General features: G+C 56.5%; 1 protein-coding gene across 2 annotated transcripts in view; it reads left to right on the plus strand.

Moving 5' to 3' along the window:
* Positions 1-23,704, plus strand: part of OSBPL5 (oxysterol binding protein like 5) — a 96,953-nt gene extending 73,249 nt beyond the window's left edge. For both annotated transcript variants that reach the window (XM_049892801.1, XM_049892800.1), the window contains 17 exons: positions 177-380; positions 761-845; positions 3,640-3,793; positions 4,169-4,376; positions 5,668-5,852; positions 6,378-6,459; positions 7,860-7,958; positions 8,567-8,663; positions 10,488-10,586; positions 17,890-17,987; positions 18,344-18,433; positions 18,858-18,994; positions 19,457-19,642; positions 19,949-20,075; positions 21,215-21,347; positions 21,914-22,016; positions 22,518-23,704. In XM_049892801.1, coding sequence (XP_049748758.1) covers positions 177-380; positions 761-845; positions 3,640-3,793; positions 4,169-4,376; positions 5,668-5,852; positions 6,378-6,459; positions 7,860-7,958; positions 8,567-8,663; positions 10,488-10,586; positions 17,890-17,987; positions 18,344-18,433; positions 18,858-18,994; positions 19,457-19,642; positions 19,949-20,075; positions 21,215-21,347; positions 21,914-22,016; positions 22,518-22,656 — 2,226 coding nt within the window. In that variant the 3' untranslated portion in view covers positions 22,657-23,704. The remainder of the gene's footprint in view (positions 1-176; positions 381-760; positions 846-3,639; positions 3,794-4,168; positions 4,377-5,667; positions 5,853-6,377; positions 6,460-7,859; positions 7,959-8,566; positions 8,664-10,487; positions 10,587-17,889; positions 17,988-18,343; positions 18,434-18,857; positions 18,995-19,456; positions 19,643-19,948; positions 20,076-21,214; positions 21,348-21,913; positions 22,017-22,517) is intronic.

The following is a 23,704-nucleotide window of genomic DNA, read 5'->3' on the forward strand; positions in this document are numbered from 1 at the left end:
TAACATAACAGAGAAAACCCCACTTCCAATCAGGAGCCCATCCACAGCTACAGGGCTTAGGGCCTCAACACACATTTTGGGGGTCACAACTCCACCCATAGCAGCCCTCAGCCCCCAGGCACCACCCCTGCCCTGGACACAGCTGCCCGTGAGCACTGACGCCGCCCCGCCCGCAGATCCGCGGGACCCTGAAGAGCTGGACGAAGCTGTGGTGTGTGCTGAAGCCCGGGGTGCTGCTCATCTACAAGACGCCCTCAGTGGGCCAGTGGGTGGGCACCGTGCTGCTGCACTGCTGCCAGCTACTGGAGCGCCCCTCCAAGAAGGACGGCTTCTGCTTCAAGCTCTTCCACCCGCTGGACCAGTCCCTGTGGGCTGTGAAGGTGGCTGGGAATGGGGCAGGGGGATTTGGGGCTGCTGGATCAGTCTGTGTGGGCCATGAAGGTGGCTGGGGACGGACGGGGGGGTGGGGGGCAGGATGCAGGGGCAGGGGGATTCTGGGCTGCTGGACCCATCCATGTGGGCCGTGAACATGCACCTGTGGGCGGGGGCTGGGACATGGCTGTCATGCTGACAGCCCTCTTCAGATGCCCATGGGGAGCTTCCTGCCTCCTTGTCAAGTGCTCTGCTCCTCTGTTCAGGGTCTCTCCCTCCCCAGTCCTGGGGGTGTCCATGTGTGTCTGTGCGTGGGTCTGCATGGCAGTGTCTGTGTGCCCACCTGTCCCTGGGGGTCCCCACACGTGACACCCATCTGCCTCTGCAGGGCCCCAAAGGTGAGAGCGTGGGCTCCATCACGCAGCCCCTCCCCAGCAGCTACCTGATCTTCAGGGCTGCCTCCGAGTCAGACGGTGAGTCCCACCTGAACCCCTGGAGTGGGCCCTCCTGTGGGGTCATAGACCTGGGTGTATGGGGCTCCAGATCCAAGAAGCAGGGCGAGCTGTGGACGCAGGCTCTTCCACCACCACCCATGAAGGAGACAGACCAAAGTCATGGGACAAGCAGTGACGGGACGAGCTTCGGCCAGGCAGGCCTGCTACTGTCTAGTACCCCTCCCCAAGCCTCAGTTTCTCCATGAGTAAAATGTGAATAATGGGAGGTACCTGTCTCCCCAAGAATAAAGGACCCCTGGTGGTGCGGTAGTTAACCGCTTGGCTGCTAAGCACAAGGTTGGTGATTCGAACCTACCACCCACTCCACGGGAGAAAAATGTGGCAGTTTGCTTCTATAAAGATTACAGCCTAGGAAACCCTATGGGGCACTTCTGTTCTGTCCTATAGGATCACTGTGAGCCTGAATCAGGTTTGGTTTTTGGATTTTCTCCCCCAATTGTTAGATCTCAGTGACCTCATATAAAGCAGCCAGGTCCCTGGGTGGCACAAGTGGTTGCAGTTGGCTGCTACCCTGAAGGTTGGTGGTTTGAGCTCACCCAGCAGCACTGCAGAAGAAAGGCCTGGTGACCCGTGTCCTAAAAAATTACGCCAAGAAAACCCTATGAAGAAGTTTTGCTCTGTAACACGTGGGGTCGCCATGAGTTGGCGTCGAGCCCACGCCAGCGGAGTTTTTATTTTTTGTTTTGTATATAAAGCAAACCCGCTAACAGCTACTGAGCGCCGCCAGCCACCCAGCCTCCTGCCAGGTGCCACTGAATCAATAGCTCATACTGTTACCCACATTTGACAGATGAGGAAACTGAGGCCTGGGCACACTGCCAGCAAGGAAGTGCTGGAGCCTGGGCGTACATCCGATTTACGCAGAGTTGGCGTGCACTAAGTAGCAGGCTTGCAGCTGTGATTACAAAGTTACTGTAATTAGTATTCAAAAAAAAAATTTTTTTTTTAACCTTATGTTACCACCTTACCCTGTCCCACAGTGCCCTCCAGTGGCTACCCTGAGTAATTGCAGCTGCCCACCCTCTCTAGGAGCCCTGGTGAGCACCTCCCAGAGGAGCAGGTGAAGGGCTCCCACCTGCCAGTTCTCCAGACAGGCAGGGCCCCGGATGGTGCGGGGCTGCAATTCTACCAGAGACACTTGACTTTGACCACTGGGGCTCTGGCCTCCGGCTTGGAGCCTTGTGCTGGCGTCCTCTCCTGCTGGTGCACATCGCCTCCTGGTGGTCAAACACCACATCACACTCCCTTCAGCGACTGCCAGGAGTCGCTTCCATTCCAAGGTCATTTCCCCAGCCCCCTACTCTGTGCCAGGCCCCCCGTGGGCCTGGGGTGGACAGAGCAGCCCATGCCCTCACGGAGCCCACAGTCTGGGAGTGGAGCGAGAGGGAGCCATCCAACAAGGCAGATGGGGCTGAAGAGTGAGCTGAATCCCTAATTTGGGTGGGTGGGCGGGGACAGTGGCCATGGAGGAAGGCATCCACACTCCCCATGTGTATCAGAGTGGGCTTCCTGGAGGAGGAGACAGGGGCCTTGGGATGGACTTCACAGGATGTGTAGCATTCAGGATGGCTAGTCCTCCTTGCAGAAACCACAAAAGGGTGTCAGCGCCCCAGGCCCACCCAGCCCAGCAGCCTTCCCACCTTGCCCCCAGGCGGATGGGCTGCTTTGGCTCCAAGCCAAGCTTGCAGCAATACCCAGGGTGGATCCAGATGCCCCCAGAGAGAACAAGAGCCACCTGGGGCCGGCTGCCCGGGGCCCCTCACCCCAAGTTCCCCAGTCTGCTCTTCTGAACGCTGGGCCTGGACCCTCCCTGAGGAGCAGGGCTGTGCGGATTTAAAAGTTAAGGAGAGAACACTCCCTCTAAGAGCTTCGAAGTTCCAAAGCCCAGGGAGTAAAGCGCCTTCTTCAGCGTTCTCTGGCTGTGCACCCCACAGAGGGAACCCCAGAAGCCCTTCTTTGAATGACACCTAACAGTACTGTGACATTGTTTATAGTCAAGACTGAGACGTGTTTGTGGGGGTGGGACACTGTTTATAATCACACCAGGACGCCTGGTGGAAGCTGGTGGGACACGTTCACACAGCGATTAACACCCTGGGGACACGCGGGCCAGCTGGTCTGACCCTGGCCACCTCTGCCAGGGAGGCAGCAGGTAGAGAAGCCAAGGGCAGAGCCTCTGCCACCCTGCTGGGACCTGAGCTGCTGCTAGGGCCTGCAGCCAGAAGCTCTTCCTAAGTGTGCAAGGCTGCCTTTGAAGTACCCAGCCCCTCCCCAGCCTGTGCTCCAGGCCAGCAGGCCTCCAGGACCCCTGACAGCCCCTGGTGCACCTGCAGCAGGCAGCTCCCAAGATGGCGAGCCCTGCTCCCTCCCCACTCCATATGTAGGCTCCCAGGAGGAGGCACTGCCTGGGTTGGACTGCTGGCTCTGTCTTGCTAGATCCCTGACCTTTCTGGCCCTTTGTAAGTTCTGAGCATCCTTTGAGGTCCCTCCAATGGACTGCTTCCCCCACCACCCTAAACACACCGAGGTTCATGGCCTTAGTAAGGGCTCCCCAGTGTCTGAGTTCAGTGGGCTCCTTGGTGGGGTTGGGTGGGGTTAGGCTTTTAGGTGGGGTGGGGGAGGGGTGAGGGGGCAGGAGGGCTCCCTGGTGGGGAGCGGTAGAAACAGCGGAAAGGGGGCAGACTCCCTGCTATGGTTGCTCCCCTAGTGGGCTGGGGTCACCAGCGGGGCTTACCCCAGCTCTGCCCCCCAGGCCGCTGCTGGCTGGATGCCCTGGAGCTGGCCGTGTGCTGCTCCAGCCTGCTGCGACTCAGCACCTGCAAGCAGGGCCGCAGTGGGGAGCCCGAGTCCTCGCCAGACATGTCACCTTCCTCACTCTACGTCCACAGCGACCAGGACCTGTTCCCGTGAGCAGGCGGGCAGGGCGGGGCCCTGGCTGACACTAACCCTACAGACACACACACACACATACACACACAGAGGAGTCCCCTTTTATGTGGGGAGGGGGAGCTAACGCATGGAGGCTCGGGGGTTGTCTCCCAAACCTCCCACCGGGAGGCAGGGCACTGGCTCCATCCACCCGCTGTGGGTCCAGGGCAGGCCCTGACTGTTGTCTGCCTCATTCCTCCACCTATAAAATGGGCTAGCAATGCAGGAGCGGGTGTGAAGTGCCTAGCAGTGAGGGGGGCCCGGGCCCGGGTAGGTGTGCATGGGGTGGGTGTGCTCATCCTGGCCTGGAGCCAGGGATGGACCCCTCCATTGGTCTTCCGTCCATTCTCCAGACTGAATGGGTCATCGCTGGTGAACCATCTGGAGAACGACGCTTTTTCTGACAAGTCAGAGAAGGAGAACGCTGAGGAGTCAGACAACGAGACCCAGGACCACAGCCGGAAGACCACTGAGAGCGGCAGTGACCAGTCGGAGCCCCGGGGCAGCCCAGTGCGGAGGGGGACCACGTACGTGGAGCAGGCCCTTGAGGAGCTGGGGGAGGTGAGAGCTGGGAGCACCCCGTTAGAGTTGGGAGGATGGGCCAGGGTGACAGTGGGGTCTGCAGCATCCTGGGATCAGGAGCCTGGTCGCCCACGTTGCGCTGCGGTGCCAGAGCTGGGTCTCCATGTATGAACAGGCCCTCTCACCTCACCCTGCCTGGCCCAGTAGGTGGACGCAGGGGTAGCAGACAGGGTGCGGCTTCCCTGCAAACAGACTGGAACCCACTGTGATGGGAGAGGATGGGGCTTGGGAGGGACCCTTGGCCCAGTACCGGGAGGGCGGCTCCCGGGAGCCGGCTTACCTGCTGAGCACCTGCACGTACCTGCACTGCCTGGGCCCAGGTAGGCCGACCTGGTCCGTGCCCCTGCGGGAAACAGGCCACAGATGCACAAACACCCAGGAGGACTGGGAGAGTAGGGGAGACCCACTGGACGAGGTCACAGGGACGTGGAGGGGCTGCTTGATGAGATCAGGGAGACGCCTGTAAAGGGGCCGCAGGACCTGAACGGCAGAGAAGGGTCAGGTGACCCAGGGAGGGAGCAATTGGTGCAGAAACCCCAGGGCAGGAAGCAGGCATTGGTGCCTCTGGGAACGGTCTGGCAGGCTCACTGTGGCATCCAGGGAGAGTGCACGCGGGGGTCACAGTGAGAGGTGTTAGGAAGGACCTACAGACCTTGGGGAGGGTGTCAGGAAGCATGGTGGTTCCAGGATTAGGGACCGTCATCAGTCATCACACCATTCAGAGGCAAGAAGACAGACAGGCTAGCCCACAGCTGACCAGGAGCAACAAGCACTGATGTGTCTGGGAGACGGATGTCGGGTCATGCTTGTGGTCAGAGGCCGTGTCCTTGTTCCTGCCGGTGCCCGGGTGTGATCGTGGAGGCTATTGTTTTTGTTTGGCCCCGGGACGGCCACAGGATGGTCTTATCTGATGCCGGTGTCCTGAGGAATCATTGTTCAAGCTCTCCCTGGGCAGGGCCCTTCCCGCAATAGTGACAAAGTCACTCAACATCCCAAAAAAGGGTTCAATAGCCAGGGCAGGGGCGGCTCCTGGGACGCAGAGAGGGGAGGGGTCTTCCCAGACCGAGAAGGGCACCAGGTCTGGTGGGTGAGAGGGCAGGAGTCTATGATCGAGGCCTAGGCCAGGGCGTGGGCGCCCTCCTGGCCGGAGTGGGCCGTGCCTCCAGGGGAGGGGTCACACGGGCCAAGGGGGAACCCGATGGGGCAGCGGGATGCGGCCGCCCCTCCTCCCTCGCCCATCTTGCTGGCCTGACGGGGCCCTCTGCTGCAGCTGGGCGAGTCGGCTCAGGTGGAGACGGTGTCGGAGGAGAACAAGAGCCTGATATGGGTACTGCTGCGGCAGCTGCGGCCGGGCATGGACCTGTCCCGTGTGGTGCTGCCCACCTTTGTGCTGGAGCCCCGCTCCTTCCTCAACAAGCTGTCCGACTACTACTACCACGCCGACCTGCTCTCCAGGTAAGCCGGCGGCCAGGTGTGCCCACGGGAGCCCAGCCCTGCCAAGGTGCCTCCCAAGTAGGAAGCCCAGAGCCCAGCACCTGCCTGCCCCACTGAGTTTTCCCAGGACCCCCTACCCACCCCCAGGGCCTGGGCCGAGCTTGGCCATTGTCCCCACAGGCTTTGGCCCTGGGAGATGTCCTGTCCCCTAGACCAGCCCCGGAGGAGCTGGTGGAGGGGAGGGTGGGGCTGTGTCCTCGTCACCTGCTCAGACGAGGCTGCCCTGCACAGCACACCCAGGAGCCAGCACAGGGATGAGGAGGGCGGGAGCTCCGGGGCTTCGTGGAGGCAGGGGCAGTGGAGGGGCAGGATGGTGTGGGCCCCCGTGTTGTGGTCAGGGAGGTCCCTGCTTCAGGGCTGCCAGGGCAGGAAGGATCGGCCCTAGTGTCATGGCCAGGAGGCCAGCGTGCAGCATTGTGGGCGGAGGGCAGGGTGGGTGGGCCACTCGGGGACCCGGTCTGACTCAGGGGCTCCCTGCCGCCACAGGGCCACGCTGGAGGAGAATGCCTACAGCCGCATGAAACACGTGCTGCGCTGGTACCTGTCGGGCTTTTACAAGAAGCCCAAGGTAAGGAACCACGGGCTGCCACTCGGCGCCTTCCCTGGCACCCACCGCCTGCCACTGGGCCACCCCTGCGGCCTCCAAGGCCATCCGCTGGTGGCCAGGTTCTCAGAGATGGGGGCAGCCCCTGACTTCCCACAGAGCAGGCTCAGGCCAGGCTGCAAGGGCGGCCTCGACTCTCCCCGCAAAGAGCCTCACAGAGGTACCAGGGAAGCGGCTTCAACGGGCAAGACCAAAGCACTTAGGTTGGAGGCAGCTGTAGGATTCGCACTGGCATGGCTTTTTGTTTGGTGAAGGAACCCCTTCTTAGGACCCCTGCCCTGGAATCTGTGAGGCCAGAGCTGCTCCGGGTGTAGTGAAACCGCAGCTCTGCCCTCCCCGCCGCCAACCCCCACAGAGCCCTGGGGTTCCGTGGGACACTAGTTGGGAAACCGTGATTCTGGCTCCACCTCTTCATTGTGCAGGTGGGGAAACTGAGGCTCAGGGAAGGGAAGGGACGCCTCAAAGTCAGGCGGCAGTTTGGGGTAGACCAGGTCTCCTGACTGCCTGGTGCCTTCAGTGTTGGGCCACGCCGCCTGTAGCTGGGCAGACTTATGGCGCGGAGGTGGAGACCCTAGCCTAGGGCAGTCAGGTGGGCACGGGTGCTCAGCCATATAGGTAGTGTAGACAGGGCAGAGGGAGCTCCCAGGGACTTCTCATGGAAGGAGGCTCCAGGAGGCATCTGTGGGCAGGACGAAGTGCGGGCTGTAGGCTCAGCCTCAGAGGGGGCTTGGGGGGCAGCAGAGGAACTGAATGGAGAACACGGGGCTACAGGCATGGCCTCTCAGGTCAGCGCTGGGGACACGCAGACCTGCCCCCTGCATTCCCGGAATCCACGGCCTGTGGTACAAGGCAGACAGTGCACACACACAGTGAGAAATGGGGTCCCAGGGGTGACGCGAGGGGTGACCAGGCCTCTTTAGACCCAGATTCAGGGGTCCCAGCTGAACGACCGGAAGCAGCAGCCACACTGGGATGGGGGCACGGAGAGCAGAGTCCGGGAGAACAAATTGGGTCATTTGGAGAGCAGAGAGCTGGGGGCACGTCTGAAGCTGAGGGGGAGGGGAAGGGGCCGTCAGAGAGGCAGCCAGGCCAGACAATCTGGGATTTTATTTCAAGAGTCATCAGAAGCCTCTGGGCTTTGAGTGGGTTGTGCGGGCTCCACCCAAAGTCCGGGAAACGGAGGGGTGGTCAGTGTCCCCGCCCACTCTGAGCAGAGCAACGGGCAGGACCAGAATAGAACCATAGTCTCCCCAAAGCAAAAGGCGATGCTGTTCCTAGGTGCCCCACCCTGCCCACATGGTCTGCCTCAGAGGGCCCGTGCCCGCCAGGTTTCCCCCATAAGGCTCTTTGTCCATCGTCTGCAGGGGATCAAGAAGCCCTACAACCCCATCCTCGGGGAAGTCTTCCGCTGCCGCTGGTTCCACCCACAGACGGACAGCCACACCTTCTACATCGCAGAGCAGGCAAGAGCCCCCCCACCCCACCACCACCACCACCTTGGCGGGCGCGGGGCCTCAGAGGGCGGGGAGGTCTCGCCCCGATGCACCTTTCTCGTGGCCCTATCCCTGGCCCCTGCCCATGGGGCTTTCCCAGAAGGTGCTGACTGAGTCGGCTGCAGACGCACCACCATGGCCGTGACAGCAGAAGGGTTTTCCGTAAAGAGAACGGGACGGAACGAGTGGCCGTTGAGTCGACTCCGACTCCTAGCGACCCCATGTGTGTCAGAGTAGAACTGCGCTCCACAGGGCTTTCAGTGGCTGGTCTTTTGGAAATAGATCGCCAGGCTTTCTTCTGAGGCATCTCTGGGTAGACTCGAACCACCAGCCTTTTGGTTAGCAGCCGAGGGCGTGCACCATGGGCGCCACGCAGGGGCTCCTCCATAGGGACGGCGGCAGCTTATCTTGATTTCCAAGGGGACTCTGGAGCAGGAATTCCAGCCTGCTCCAGGCCCCAGACTCAGACCTGGACACAGTGAGCAAGCTCTAGGCCTGGGCAGGATGCATGGGCAGGGTGGTCTTCTCCCTGGGAAGCCGAGTCTTCACCTCGACGGGTCACCCCACTGTCCACCCAGGTTTCCCACCACCCACCCGTGTCCGCCTTCCACGTCAGCAACCGGAAGGACGGCTTCTGCATCAGTGGCAGCATCACCGCCAAGTCCAAGTTCTACGGTGAGGGGGCTGGGGGGGGGGGCACAGAGGGGAAAGGGCCATCTCAGATGGTGGCCATCTGCACGGCCCTCAGAGTCAGGGACCACGCAGGTGGTGGAAGGTCCCAGAGCCTGGAGTCAGGCCGAGCAGTCCAAGCCTGGCTCCTCCCCAGCCTCACATAACTCAGCTGTAAAGTGGGCACCGTTTGCACGGATACCTGAGGGCTAAAAGAGAGAACCTGCATGAAGAGGTACAAGCTAGGGCCACACTGTCTGATATGGCAGCCACCAGCACATGGGACTATTTAAATTAATTAAAAGCTGATAAAATTTTAAATCGTGTTCTTCATTCACACTGGCCACATCGCAAGTGCTTAATAGCCACACGTGACCAGTGACCGCCTGTCTCCCAGCACTGCTGTAACAGAAGCACCGCAGGTGGGGGACTTTACAGAACAGAAATGTGTTTTCTCATAGTCCTGGAGACTACAAGTCCAAATCAGGGTCCCGGCCGAGTCGATTCCTGTCTTTATGGTACCCCAGGTGTTCCCTGGATCGTTATAGACCATTCTCATGCGGTGTCCCTCTTCCCCACTATGTGCCTGTCACTGTGAGTCAATTCCTGTCTTTATGGTGTCCCAGGTGTTCCCTGGGTCTTTGTAGACCATCCTCACGTGGCGTCTGTCTTCCCTGCTATGTGCCTGTCGCTGTGTCTGTTCTGCTCCTTATAGCACTCAGAGGTGATCGGGTTTAGGGCTTGCCCTGTACCGCTGTGGTCCCTTAACATAACAAAAAAAATCTTTCCCTAAATGGGATCACATCCACAGGTATAGGTGTTAGGATTCCAACATAGATCTTGGGGGACACAATTCAATCCGTAACACCTCCGTATGGGACAGCAGAGCATAGAACATTTCTGTCATCACAGAAGGCTCCGTCGGATGGCCTGCTCTAGATCTAGCAGGGGTGCTCAGAAAGCGTTTGCTTCCATGCTTATTCATTTGTGGGCAGGTGTGTGCTGAGTACCTACCTCTGCGTTCCCAGCCATCTTCAGGATGTGAGGGAGTCTGCAGGGGAGGGGACATTGTGGAGTCTGCTCTCTGGAGCCAACACTTGGGTCAGCATACCCTTTCCACCATCACTGATAAAGGCTGCGATTCTCAGCCCAGAGCGGGGGTCCACACCCTCTACTTTGTTGTTGCTGTTAGCTGCCGTCGAGTTGGCACTGACTCATGGCAACCTTATGTACAACAGAATAAAACATTGCCTGGTCCTGCACCATCTTCCTAATTGTTGGTGTGCTGGAATCCATTGCGGTGGCTGTTACCCTCTACCCGTAATTGCCATCGCATTGATTCCGACTCATAGCGACACTATAGGACAGAGTAGAACGGCCCCATAGGATTTCCAAGGCTGTAATCTTCACTAAAGCAGACTGCCACTCCTGTGGAGCCACTGGTGGGTTTGAACCACTGACCTTTCAGTTAGCAGCTGAGCTTTTACAGGGATGTTTAAAAATTAGAGCAGGGGACCAGGTTAGTTTGAAAGGCCCCCTAAGGGCACCAACGTCCACTCAGAATTCCTGGTTTAGTCGCTGAAATAAAACGTTAACATGTGGTAAGTTAAATAACTCATCAGGACAAATGGCCCGTCAGAACTGGACAGGGGTTTTACAGACCCAGAAGCTCAGATTGCTTAAGACACTCACCCACAGACACAGCTGGGGGTGCTGGGAACTCTTTGGACTTTCTGGAAGATTGCTCAGAGCCTGTGACTTTGAGGTGTGGCCCCTGGGTTCCAAGAGTCTGTCTCCACTCACAGGCCCCACTGCCCCTTTCCTCTGCAGGGAACTCACTGTCGGCTCTGCTGGACGGCAAAGCCACGCTCACCTTCCTGAACCGAGCTGAAGATTACACCATCACCATGCCCTATGCCCACTGCAAAGGTGAGAGGTGGCGCTGGGCTGCCCCCACCCTGGAGGGCAGAGCCCAAGCCCATTCCATCAGTGAGAGCACCATGGGGGTGAACTCTTCTGGTTTGGATTTGTTTGAAGAGATTTATTTCACTCACTCACTCTCTAATGATATTTTAGCTGGGTATATAATTCCAGGTACGTTGTTGTTTTCTCACCTCTATGAAAATATTTTTATTACTGCCTCCTGGCTTCCGATGTGACTGACGATAATGACTGGTGATAAATCAGCTGTCTCCCTGTCATGTAATCTGTTTTTCTCTGTAGCTATTTGTACCATCTTCTCTTTGTCTTTGGTGTTCTACAACATCACCATAGTGTGTCATGGTTTGGATTTTTTTTTTTTTTAACTTTTTGAACGTGGAGTTTCATGGTTTGGTCAAGCCTGAAAAAGAAAAATTAGGGGTGGTGGGGATGGTGGGATCATTCTCTATGGGTCAAATACTTTTTTTTCTATTCTTATTGTAGTAAAATCATAACATAAACTTTGCCATTTTAACCATTTTTAAGGGTACAATTCAGTGGCATTAATTATAGTCACAGTGTACAACCGTCACCACTATCTCTAAAACTTCATTACCACAAACAGCACCTCTGTACTCATTAAGCAATGACTTCCACTCCACTGTCCCCCAGCCCTTGGTAACCACTCATCTACTTTCTGTCTCTGTGTATTTATTTGCCTATTCTAGATATTTCACTTAAGTGGGATCATACAATATTTGTATTTTTGTGTCGGACTTACTTCACTTAGCATAGTATTTTCAAGGTTCACCCATGATGTAGCGTGAATCAGGACTTCATTCCATTTCATGGCTGAATAGTACTGCATTGCCTGCATGGACCATGTTGTGTTTATCCATTCGTCTGTTGATGGACACGAGTTGTTTCCACCTTTTGGCTATTGTGAATAAAATGCTGCTATGGACACTGGTGTACAAGTATTGGTTTGTGTCCCTGCTTTCAAGTCTTTTGGGTATATACCTAAAAGGTGGAATTAATTCCTGGGTCACTTGGTAACGCTGGGTTGTTTTGAATAACCGCCAAACTGTTTCCATAGCAGCTGTACCATTTTATATTCCCACTGTCCTGGAAATGTTTTAGCAATGATTTTCTTATTATTGCCGCACCCCTGATTTCTCCACGTCTTTCTTCTAAAACTCCAATTAGACATAAATTAAACCATCTCACTCATTTATCTCTGTGCATTCTAGGCAATTGTTTAGATCTGTCTTAAACTCTGACTTACCCAGTGTTTAACTGAGATTTCAATTTGGTGTTTTTTGTTTGTTTGTTTTTTTTTATATTTGTTTGTTTGTTTGTTCCCTAGAAGTTCTACTTGATTCTATTTCAAATCTGCCTATCCTTTCATACATGCACCTTGTTCCTTGATCATGTTTACAACTCCCTCTTGTGTAGCTTTACATGTTATCGACGTAATGGCTTCATATTCTCTATCCAGTAATTTTAACATTCTAATTCGTTTGCTGCTACATCCCACTGCACACAGCAGTGCCTTGGTAGATGCTCTGTAAACATTTGTTCAGTAGACGAATGAATGTCTCTGCTAAGACCTTGGGATTCTGAGTTTGTTGGGGGTTTTCCTGGCTCTAACATGTAGCAGGTTGCTTCTGGACCACACAGGAAGTGTCCATTTGAATCCCAAACTCACCTGACAGGGAGCCTATGCTTGCAAATTCTCAGAGTTGTGTTGTTATTTTTAATCCCAATCCAATACACATGTTCCCTTGACTTTTCCTTAGGACAGAAGGGCTTTCTGCAGCTCTCCCTTTTGCCAAGGGTATGGCCACATGACAGTGTCGGCTTCATGGAAACATCTCAGAACTAACTCTCTGTGTGACCCTGGCCCAAGGCTTTGTCTTCTCTTACGACGGGAGCCTCGGAGATGGAGGTCTCAGATCAGCTGACACCCTTTCTGATCTGCAGCTCTCCCTTCCTCCCCCTCCTCTTTCTTCTCTCCTTCTTCCTCTTCCTCTTCTTCTTCCCACTTTCCTCTTCTTTTTCCTTCTCTTGCTTTTTCTTCCCGGGGATATCCGTTATTTTTTTGTGTGTTCATCTATGCACTTGAAAGACCGCTGTGTGTGTGTATATATATATATTTGTGTGTGTGTGTGTGTGTGCTTTAAGTGGAAGTTTACAATTCAAGTTGGTTTCTCATACAAAAACTTACACACACATTGTTATGTGACCCTAGTTGCTCTCCCTACAATGTGACAGCACGCTCCTCCTCTCTAACCCGTATTCCCCGTGTCCATTCAACCAGCCCCTGTCCCCCTCTGCCTTCTTCTCTCACGTCCGGGTAGGAGCTGCCCATTTAGTCTCATGTATCTACTTCAGCGAAGAAGCTCATTCTTTACCAGTATCATTTTGTGTCTTATCATCCAGTCTACTCTTTGTCTGAAATGTTAGCTTCAGGGACGGTTTTAGTTCTGGGCTGACAGAGAGTCCGGGGGCCATGTCTTCTCAGGTCCCTCCAGTCTCATTCAGACCATCAAGTCTGGACTTTTTACAAACTTTTTATTATGGAAAACTTCAAAAGGCAAAGATACAGAATCGTACAGGGAACGCCCATCTACCCAAAAGACAGCAAGCTGCCAATTTTATTTCTTCCGTGCCCTACACATTCCCCACCCTAATGATATGGAAGTTAATCCTAGACATCATACCGTCTAGACGCCATCACCGTCTAGACGCCATACCGTCTAGACGCCATCACCGTCTAGACGCCATACCGTCTAGACGTCATACTGTCTAGACGTCATACCATGTCATCTGTATATTTCATTGTGTATCACTCGAAGATAAGGATTCCCTTCATAAACATAACCACAAGATTGTCGTCATACCTCAATGAGATCTTAATATCATCAGATATAGAATCAGTGTTCAAAGTTCCCCAACTGTTACATATACTTATATTTATACACACACAGATATGGTACAATTCCTTTGTTTGATTAGGACTCCAAGTAAGGTCCATACTTCGTGATTGGGTACTCCGTCTCTTAAGACTGCCTTGCCTTCCTCCCATCTCTTTCTTTTCTTTTTTTGTTTTTATTTGCAACGTATTTCTTGAGGAAATGAGGATATTTCCTTGAGTTTCCCGCAGTCTAGATTTTACTGGCTGCTTTCCCGTGGTGTAATTGAGTGTATTCGTCTGTTCTTGTATTCCCTGTAATCTGGACATTGACCTGCTATGCTAGAGGCTTGATCCTATTAGGCAGAGCTTTTTCGACAAGATTACTCATCGTTTCATGTCTTTCCATCACGGGATCCATCATGTCCATTGTCTCTGTCTTTGTGGTGTGAGTGGACGTTGATTCTCCATGCCTGGATGATGACGCTCTGTCATCCTTTCTTCATTCAGTCAGCAGGAATGCCTCATCTACTGTGTGGTTACGCAGGAGGATCAGTGCACTGAGGATAAATGCCTGATTTTTTTGTCTTTTCAGACTCTTTCCCTGTGTCTTCCAAAGGTGGGAGCTGCTGAGGCTGTTGTTTCTTGAGCATTATTTGGTTTGAACATGTCTGATGGCTTCAGGACATTCCAGTTTTCTTCATGGGTGCTCGAATGGGCCCATCTTTGACCAGTGGGAGATCTCTCAAGTCGGCCCCTGAGTCATTTTGACACAGCCCTAGTAGCTTTGCTGGAGTTCCTGGGTGATGCAAACAGTGAACACACTCAGCTGCTAACTGAAAGACTGGAGGTTCAGGTCCACCTAGAGGCGCTCATAAGAAAGGCCTGGTGATCTATTTCTGAAAAATCAGCCATTGGAAATGCGATGGAGCACAGTTGTACTCTGACAACATGGGGACAGCATGAGTTGGAGTTGACTTGATGGTGGCTAGATTTTAGTAACTCTGCTCACCTTCTTGCTCCTGGTGTGACCAGAGGAGCCCCCGGACAGTCCCTGCTCCAGACCTGGAGTCGGCCCTTCCTCCAGGAAGCCTCAGGCTCTTTCTAGTTGGAGGTGGGATCTGGAGACCACAGTATGGCGGCCAGATGTGCTCCTTCCGAGCAGTGTGGTCATTGTTTCCTGGGCTTTCCAGTGCAGCGAGCATGGAAATCTTTCTTGTTTTAAGACAGATCATGTGTCCACACTGACACTTCTGGTCCAGATTCAAGATGGCAGGATTTTTGTTTAATTTTTTTGGTCTTACCTCTGAGTCTTCCTTCCCCCACAACAGTCAGCCCAGTTTTCAGTGTCACTCCGCGATTATTTGTCTTCTCCCACACGGCACCCTTGGTCTCGGAACAACATACCAGCCTTGTCACCAACGCCATGATGGCTGAAAACAGTGGGTGGTTTGGTGTTGGCATTGTTTTTATCCTAATTTTCATCCAGAATAACTCCTCTCCAAAGTTACGCCACCCACTGGCTCACACGTATCAGAACTTCATCTCTCTTTATGACCCAGTTATGTTCTGTTGTACATATAAGCCACGGTGTGGTTATCCACATGTTGATGGACACTTGGGTTCTTTCCAGCTCCTGGCTATCGGCAATAATGCTGCAGTGAACATTCACGTACACGTATGTGTTTGTGTTCCTGCTTTTGATTCTTCTGGGTATATACCTAGCTGTGGAATTTGGGGGGTCATATAGTATGGTAGCACAATGGCTAAGCACTCAACTGCTAACTGAAAGGTCAACGGTTCCAAGCCACCAGCCGCTCCGTGGGAGAAAGATGCGGCAGTCTGCTTCAGTAAAGATTACAGCCTTGGGAACCCTAGGAGGCAGTTCCTCTCTGTCCTACAGGGTCGCTATCCGGTGGATCGACTCGACGGCAACAGGGCTTAGTAGTTCTGTGTTCAGCTTTTTTGAGGAACCACCAAACTGTTTTCACAGTGGCTTCACCATTTACATTCCCACCAGAAATGGGCAAGGGATCCAGTTTCCTCACATCCTCACACGTTTTGTTTTCTGGTTTTTTGATAATAGCCTTCCTAGTGGGGTGGAGTGGTATCTCACTGTAGTTTCGATTTGCATTTTTCTCATGGCTGATGAGAGGACAGTGGTGGTTCAGCGGTAGAATTCTTGCCTTTCACGTGGGAGACCAGGGTTCAGTTCCCGCCCAAAGCAGCCACCACCCGTCTGTCAGTGGCGGCTCGTGGGCTGCTATGATGCTGACCTGATTTCAGTGGGGCTTCCAGACTAAGACAGACTAGGAAGAAAGGCCTGGCAATCTACTTCTGAAAATCAGTCCATGAAAACCCTCTGGGTCACAATAGTCAGATCTGAAGCTGATCACGGGGCTGGCGCAGGACCAGGCAGCATTTCGTTCCGTCGTGCGTGGAGTTGCCCCGAGTCGGGGACCAACTTGACCGCAGCTAACAGCAGCAACACTTACTGATGATGTCCTTTGCCCTTTTTTTTTTTCCACTCTGTGATTCCATTTATATAAAAATCAGTTGCCATCAAGTTGATTCTGACTCCTGTTGACCGTATATGCCGAAGAGTAGAACTGTGCTCCGCTGGGTTTTTGTTCTTGTGTTTTCTTTTTTTAATAATACTTTATTGTGTTTTCAGTGAAGGTTTACCCAGCGGTTTAGGTTCCCACTCAGCAATTTCTACACAGCCTGTTCGGTGAGGCTGGTTGCGTTCCTCACAACGCCAGAACACTCTCATTATTTCTGTTCCGGTTGTTCTGTTTCCATGAACCTAGTTTCCCTGCCCCCCTTACATTCTTGTCTTTGCTTTAGAGCAATTGTTGACCATTTGGAGTTCATTACTCACAGGTGGTATTTATTTTATGAGCCAATTTGTTATTTAGCTAAAAGATGACCTCAGAAGCTAGTTCCGGTTCAAGGTTTAAAGAGTATCTCAGGGCAATAGTCTCCGGGAGTCCTCCAGTCTCTACCGGTCCAGTAAGTCTGGATTTTTTAAGAATTTGAGGTTCTGCTCCACATTTTTCTCCCATTCTGTCAGGATCCTTCTATCATGGCCTTGATCAGAACTGTCAGTAGTGGTAACCACCTTTGCCAATTTTTAAATTGGGTTTTTTTTTGTTATTGTTGAGTTGGGGATTGCTTTTTAAAAATTTAGTTCTGTTTGATAATTATGTAAGACATTTACCTGGCTTCAGAGTCAAAACCACAGACAAAGGGATGGTCCGGGCAGCCTCGAGGCCCGGCCCCACCCTCCTGGATACGGGCATCTGATGGTGGCCCAGGTACTCCCCGCTGTACAGGTGCTTCTCTCAGTTTGTAGGACACCCTGCCCCCCACGGGCAGCACAGGAGACCCTTCTCGGTCCCTCCTAGCTAGTTTTCCAGCCTGTGCTGGGGCCTAAACCAAACACAGCTGGCCAGTCCCCTGGGGAGTGAGGCGGGGGCTGCTAGTCTTTTGCTGTTACAAAGAGCCTTGTCTTTTTTTTTTTCATTTTTGAATGGGACCTGTTTTATCCCACTCTTCTAGGTGATTTAGAGCGGGAATGGGTTTTGTTTCTTGAATTAGATGAAGTCCTCCATGTGACCAGCAAGGAGCATTTATTTTTCCCTTCATTAATTCAAAAAGCATGTTCTAATTCAAAAAATGGACCCCTGGTGGTGCAGTGCTTAAGAGCTCAGCTGTTAACCAAAAGGTTGGCAGTTCAAATCCACCAGCCGCTCCTTGGAAACCCTATGGGGCAGTTCTCCTCTGTTCTGTAGGGTCGCTATGAGTCAGAATAGACTCGACAGCACCTAACAACAACAATTCAAAAAATATGCCGGGCACCATCCTTGGCCTGTGAGTGTCTACTGGGCCCTGGGAGCTGGGCACCATCCTGGAGACGTGGATGTTTCCTGGACTTCGGGTGCTGTCCTGGGCACGTGGGTGCCTGCTAGATGCCAAGCACTGGGCACTATCCTAAGGATGCAGGAGTCTACTGGATGCCAGGTGCTATTCTGGGCATGAAGGTGCATACTAGATGCCAGGCATGGGGCACTGTTCTGGACACTGGGTGCTGGGCACTGCCCTGGGGGCACAGTAGGGAGCAGGGTGGACACCGCCCTTCAGAGCTGCATTGACACCAGAGCCTCAGAGTCACACAGAGTGACAGACGTGATGGGTGCCTCACAGGGGCAGGCGAGTCCTGGTGGAGGTGATCCTGTCCCAGAGATGGGTCATTTCCTGGCAGAGCAGCCTGAGCAAAGGCCCTGGGAGGACGGAGGTGCTGGTCCCTCCCCACCCCACCCCACCCAACTGGGATCTCACACAGTCATCGCTGCTGGGTGAGGGTGACCCCTGACTCCTGACCCGCCTGTGTTTCAGGAATCTTCTATGGCACCATGACCATGGAACTGGGTGGCAAAGTGACCATGAAGTGTGAGAAGAACAACCTCCAGGCCGAGCTGGAGTTCAAGCTCAAGGCAGGCTGGCTGCGGCCACCAGAGGGCCTGGGAGGGGGAGGAGGAGGCCTTGGACACACCCTGCACCCCAGGGTGGCCCCCAGCATGTGCACACAAGGGGTGCATCCCCTGGCCTCCAGGTAGGACAGACAGGGCCGAGGGAGGGGAGGGAGCTGCCAGGGCAGGTGGTTTCGGGTGACCATGACCACGTCCAGCTTTCCATCCCTTCCCAGCTGGGCTCCTGTGAGCTGGCCTGTCTTCTGTGACCTCAAGGGTGCATCCAGGGTGGGGCCTCCCCTCCTCCCCAGCTCTGGAGAGGGCACAGGGGCCCCCAGGAATGACCGCAGCCCCTAACCAGGCACCTGGTGTCCCTTCAGCCTTTCTTCGGGGGCAGCACAAGCATCAACCAAATCTCGGGGAGGATCACAGCAGGAGAGGAGGTGCTGGCCAGGCTCTCGGGGCACTGGGTAAGTTCCCCCCACAGCAGGTGGGGCTCTCTGGGCACTGGATAAGACCACCAGGGAGGTAGGTGGGGCGGGGCTCTCTGGGCACCAGGTAGGTTCCCCCCACAGCAGGTGGGGCTCTCTGGGCACTGGGTAAGGCTCCCAGACTGCGGGGGGTTGGGGGGCCGGGAGGAAGGGGGGGATGGGGGATGGGCGGGGCTCCCAGGGCTCTGGGTAAGGAACCCAGAAGGGGGATGGGGGGTCACGGAGGGTTCGGGCGGGGGAGGAGCAGGGCCTGGCGGGGCTCTCGGGGCACTGGGTAGGGGCCCCGGACCAGCGGGGGAAGGGGTTGGAGGGGAATGGGCACTGGGTAAGGCCTGGTGCGCGCGCTGGAGGAGGGGCATCCCTGACCGGCCCAGCACCCCTGACCTGCCGGGTCTCCGGGCAGGACCGAGAAGTCTTCATCAAGGAGGAGGGGAGCGGGGGTACCGAGCTCTTCTGGAACCCGTCTGCGGAGGTGCGCGCGCAGAGGCTAAAGCGGCACACGGTGCTGGTGGAGGAGCAGAGGGAGCTGGAGTCTGAGCGGTGAGGCCGCGGGCGGGGGCGGGGACGGGGACGGGGGGCGCTGCTATCCAGGTTCTCACAGACCCTGGGAGCGTCTGCCTGGGACACCCCTAACAGGGAGGGTGACTGCAGCCTGACCCTTGTGTAGAGTGATGTATCCCTTGGGGGTAGAGGGCAGCTAGAGAGAGTGAGTGGCAAGGTGCTGGGGAAGAGCAGGCATGAGGGCCGTCCGAGCCACAGGCTCTGCAGGCTTGTCAGGGACAGGTGACCATTGCTCCATGGGGCGGATGCTGTGGGCAGGAGACGAGGGCTCAGCATAGGAAAGAGCCATCTTGTGGTGAACAAACAGCCCCATGAGGTAGTGAGCTCCCTGCCACGAGAGGCAACCAAGCAGAGGTTCTTTGAGCCATCCTTCGGACCCTTCCCTTGCTGATTCAAAGCCTCCAGAAGGTGCCACCCCACTCAGCCAGTGCCTCCCTATAGGCTCTGGCAGCATGTCACCAGGGCCATCTGCGAAGGTGACCAGCACAGGGCCACACAGGAGAAGTTCACCCTGGAGGAGGCGCAGCGGCGGAGGGCCCTTGAGCGCCAGCAGACCCTCACGCCCTGGACGCCGCGGCTGTTCCGCCTGGACCCCGCCACCCAGGAGTGGCACTACCAACATGAGGAGTGAGTGCAGGGGGGGACCTGGGGGCCCCTGCCATGTGGCTGCACCTAGCGGACCCCTACCTCACCCCAACCTCACCACTTCAGCCCCTGGCCCTGAAGGGCGAGGAATGGGGAGAGAGAGTGGCAGGGGCTCCCTTGGGGTTCCTTCCTCAGCCCAGCACACGGGGTGTGGCCATAACGCCTTTCCAGGGGGTGCCCAGCCCCACCCAGGGACTCTGACCACTGCTGGGAGGCTGAGGGCTGGGACAGGAGCCCCTCGCCCTGAGGGCTTCCACCTCTGCTCACCGCCACCCTCTGGCCTTGCAGCCTCAGCCCCTGGGACCCTGTGAAGGACATCGTACAGTTCGAGCAAGACGGGATCCTACATACCCTGCAGAGGGCAACTGTGGCCCGCCAGACCCCCTTCCTGTGCAGCGCAGGCCCCAGGCACAAGGTTGGCCCTGGACTGAGCACCGCCTGGCCCTCAGCCCTCAGTCTCCTCTGCACATGCTCACCCCACCTCCCAGCAGGTCCTCATCACCCCGCCCTTCCTCTCCCAGCGCAGGACCCCTGATCAGGCCTGGAGGCTATCACCCACCTCCCCTCCCTGCTCTGTTGCTCCCCAAAGTGCTCTCTGCAGCATTAGTAGCACACTTTCCCACCCTGCAGATGAGGAAACTGAGGCCTGCCCAGGAGGAGCAGGAGCCAGGATGTGCACAGCTCTCTGGGCCTGGAAAGGGCGGGAGGAGAGGCAGGGAGGCTCGGCGGGGGGCGGAGGGTGGTATAAGAAGGGCAGCAACTTGGACAAACCCCAAGATGTGACTTTTGAGAGAAGCCAGGCTAGTCCCCTATTGGTGGGGCTGGAAGCCACTGCCGTGCCAGCAGTAGCCACCACCAGGCGCATCAGCCTGCCGCTGAGCTGTACCTCCTGGACCAGCCTCACCCAGGAGCAGGTGCCATGGTGGGTGGGCAGAGAAGGTGTGTGGGGAAAACCATAATTAACTCTAGTTACTGCTCTGAGTCCTGCCCAGGGCACAGCCACACCCTGGTCATTTCTCTACCCAGGGCTTTTAGAGGCTGGCTGGGCCTTGGGTCCCCTTATCAGTGTTGGGGGGGCTCTAGCCTTCTGGAAGATTCTATGGAATCCTTTAGCTCACAGGGTACCAAGAGACCCTGATCAGCCCTCAGGCCCTGTAGAGCCAGGTCCCCACCAGCCGCTCTGCGTTTATGGGACGCCATGACCCAGGGCATAGTTGAGGGCATCAGTCTCCACGTGCTAGCCCTCACCCACCCCCTGGAGGTCACCAGTGGGGAAACTGAGGCCCAGTGGGGCAATGACCTCCCAGTCCCCCAGGGCTGGGACTCACACTGAGTCAGTCCAAGTCCAAAACCCGACTGTGCCCTTCTCTGCATGTTGACCCATCTAGAACTGTTCTGAATTAGCATGCCAGCTGCCAGGCCCCCCGAGGTGGCTGCTGTGTGCCCCCTAGGTGCTCTCGGGCCTCTCAGCATGACCTTCCACGGTGGGAGGGACACGTGGGCTTTGGGGCCATGCAGGTGGGCTTCTAGTTGCCAAGGATTCCCTCTCTCCAGGGCCCTGGCCCTGACCGTAGGCTCCGCAAGGCCAGCGACCAGCCATCCGGCCACAGCCAGACCACCGAGAGCAGTGGCTCCACGCCTGAGTCCTGCCCTGAGCTCTCAGACGAGGACAGGGACTTCACTCCAGGTGAGCCTGTCTGGGACTGCGGGGCTGACCTAGCCGGGAGGGGAGATAGAAAGGGGAGGACAGCCCCCTGCAGACAACCTCCAGCCCCTGGGAAGAAGGGAAGGCCCCAGGAAGCACCTTCCCAGGTGTGGGACAGAACCACAGGCAGGAAGCCCCTCCCCCCCATGCCCTGATGGCCTCCCAGGGCTGACAGGGGCTGCCCTCTCCAAGCTTCAGGCAACCAGTCTGGAGGGAAGGGGAACACCTAGGCCAGGGGCTCCCAAACCCTTCACTCAGAGGGAGAGGCAGGGCTGGCAGTGTCCATCTGTCTGTGACCCTCTGGCCCTGTATGCTTCTGACCCTGAGTGCCCTCTGCCCTCACTTGGGTGGGGGCGCCAAACACCCTGCCCATTCCCGGGCTCCCAGCTGTTTAGAGGTCAGCAGAGCCTGGAGTCTCTCTCAAAACACCCCTTCCTCCCCAGTCTCCTTGTCTTGGAGGATTCCCATGAAGGAGGCAGGGCTAGGCCAGGTGGGACCCTGGACGTCAGCTCACCCACCCTATTCCACCCCCCCCCAATCTGGCTCAGGCTGCGGGAGCCCGTGCCCACGGTGCAGGAAGGAGGCACGGCGGCTACAGACGCTGCACGAGGCAGTGCTGTCGGTCCACGAGGCCCAGCAGGAACTGCGCAGGTGAGCAGGCTGCCAGGGCTCGGGGTCAGAGTCACCCAGAGAAGTGGTGGTGGGCCAGGCAGGAGGCACGGCGTGCCAGGACCCTCCCCCGACCCCAGGCAGGGTTTGGGGTAGAGAGGCCAGGAGACCCCAGCAGGAGGCCTACAGGGGTCACCAGCACAGGAGAGGTGCTTCCCTGCTGAGGAGAGGGCACCAGAAACATCCCATATGGACTCAAATGAGGTCAGATTCCACAGCAGGGGGCACAGAGGAGCAGAGGCCCCACTCTTGGCCCCTGAGCCTTCCTCTCCCCAAACGTGTGCCTGGAACGTGTGCCTGGGAGGCCCAGCACACCCCCCTGCAGTCCCCACTTCCCCTTGCAGGTGCCCAGAGGGCACGTCTCCCTGCCTGTACACCTCTCCTCCCTGCCCAGCATGTGGTCAGGCACCCAGAGGCCCCTTGCTGCCTGTGGGAGCAGGAGAAAAGGGTGGGGCCCTGGCATACCTCTGGCCTGTGTTGCAGGCACCTCTCAGCCATGTTGAGCTACACTGTACGGGCCGCACCCCTGCCACCCCCTGGCCTCCTGCAGAACCCCCGCTCCTGGGTGCTGCTCTGTGTGTTCCTGGCCTGTCAGCTGCTCATCAACTCCGCCCTCAAATAAGAGCCCCCAGGGGCAGCAACACCTGCAGACCCGGCACCCCAGCCCTCTCCCAGGCACCAGCACTTTAGCCAGCCCTGTGGAAGCCAAGGCCCTGAGCGCAAGCCTGTGGGCAGGACAGCCAGAGGGATGGAGTCCCCACGAACACTGGGGCCCGGGTGCTGGGCTCCCCCTGGGGAGGGCCGCCTCTCCAGAAGCCTCCGCCACCCAGCCTTAATACTCAAGCCAGATCAGGTCTGATTGTCCCACTCACACCCTGGGTCTGCCTGCCGTTTTCGGTCCAGCCCCCCTCACCAAGCAGGATGATGGACGCCTGGAAGGGGAGCCTAGTCAGGGTGGATGGTCATCCCCCGCTGTGGTGAGTGCTTGGAGGAGCAGCCCAGAGCAAGCCCGAACTGAGCCTGGAGTCCCCAGTGTTCACAGGGGCACCCACACCCCTCCCTCGTGAAAGGTGGCCCATGGAGGAGGGGCTGACCTGGAGGCCTCCAGCGGCTCGCGGCCCCAGCTGGACCTGCTGGGAGGCCTTGTTGACTTGATTCTGCCCCGTGAGTCGGGGTGGGCCCAGCGTGCACCAGCGGAGCCCTCCCCACGCCCCCAGCCTGAGACCACTCCGCTGGTGTGAGTGGGCGTGTGCCAAGGTGAGGGGGGCGCCACCCGGGAGTCACGGTGCTCACCTTGCAGCTCGGCTCAGGCGGGGTACAGTCTTCCTGTTTCACACTTTTGTAATAAACGTCATCGTAGCGTTGTGGGCCTCGCGCCTGGCCTCGTCCCTGCGTGTGCGTGGGTGTGTGTGTGCGTGCACGTGTGTGACCGTCGACATGTATATACACAGGTGGAGCGTCAATCTGCGTGGCGGCGATGCCCTCGGAGCGACCTGACAGTCACTTCCCAACGTTCCACCCGTGTTCTTGTCTTCCACCCATGCGGGGACGTGTTTCTGCTCCATACGTTGAAATAAAAGGACACACAAGTTGTGTGTTTTCTTCTGGGGGGCTTCTGGAAAAGGTGGGGTCTTCCGGGAGAGACTGAAAACCGCTAAGGGGTCTTTGGG

Source organism: Elephas maximus, chromosome 7, assembly GCF_024166365.1.
Source record: "Elephas maximus indicus isolate mEleMax1 chromosome 7, mEleMax1 primary haplotype, whole genome shotgun sequence".
In the NCBI taxonomy this organism is placed as follows: Eukaryota; Metazoa; Chordata; class Mammalia; order Proboscidea; family Elephantidae; genus Elephas; species Elephas maximus.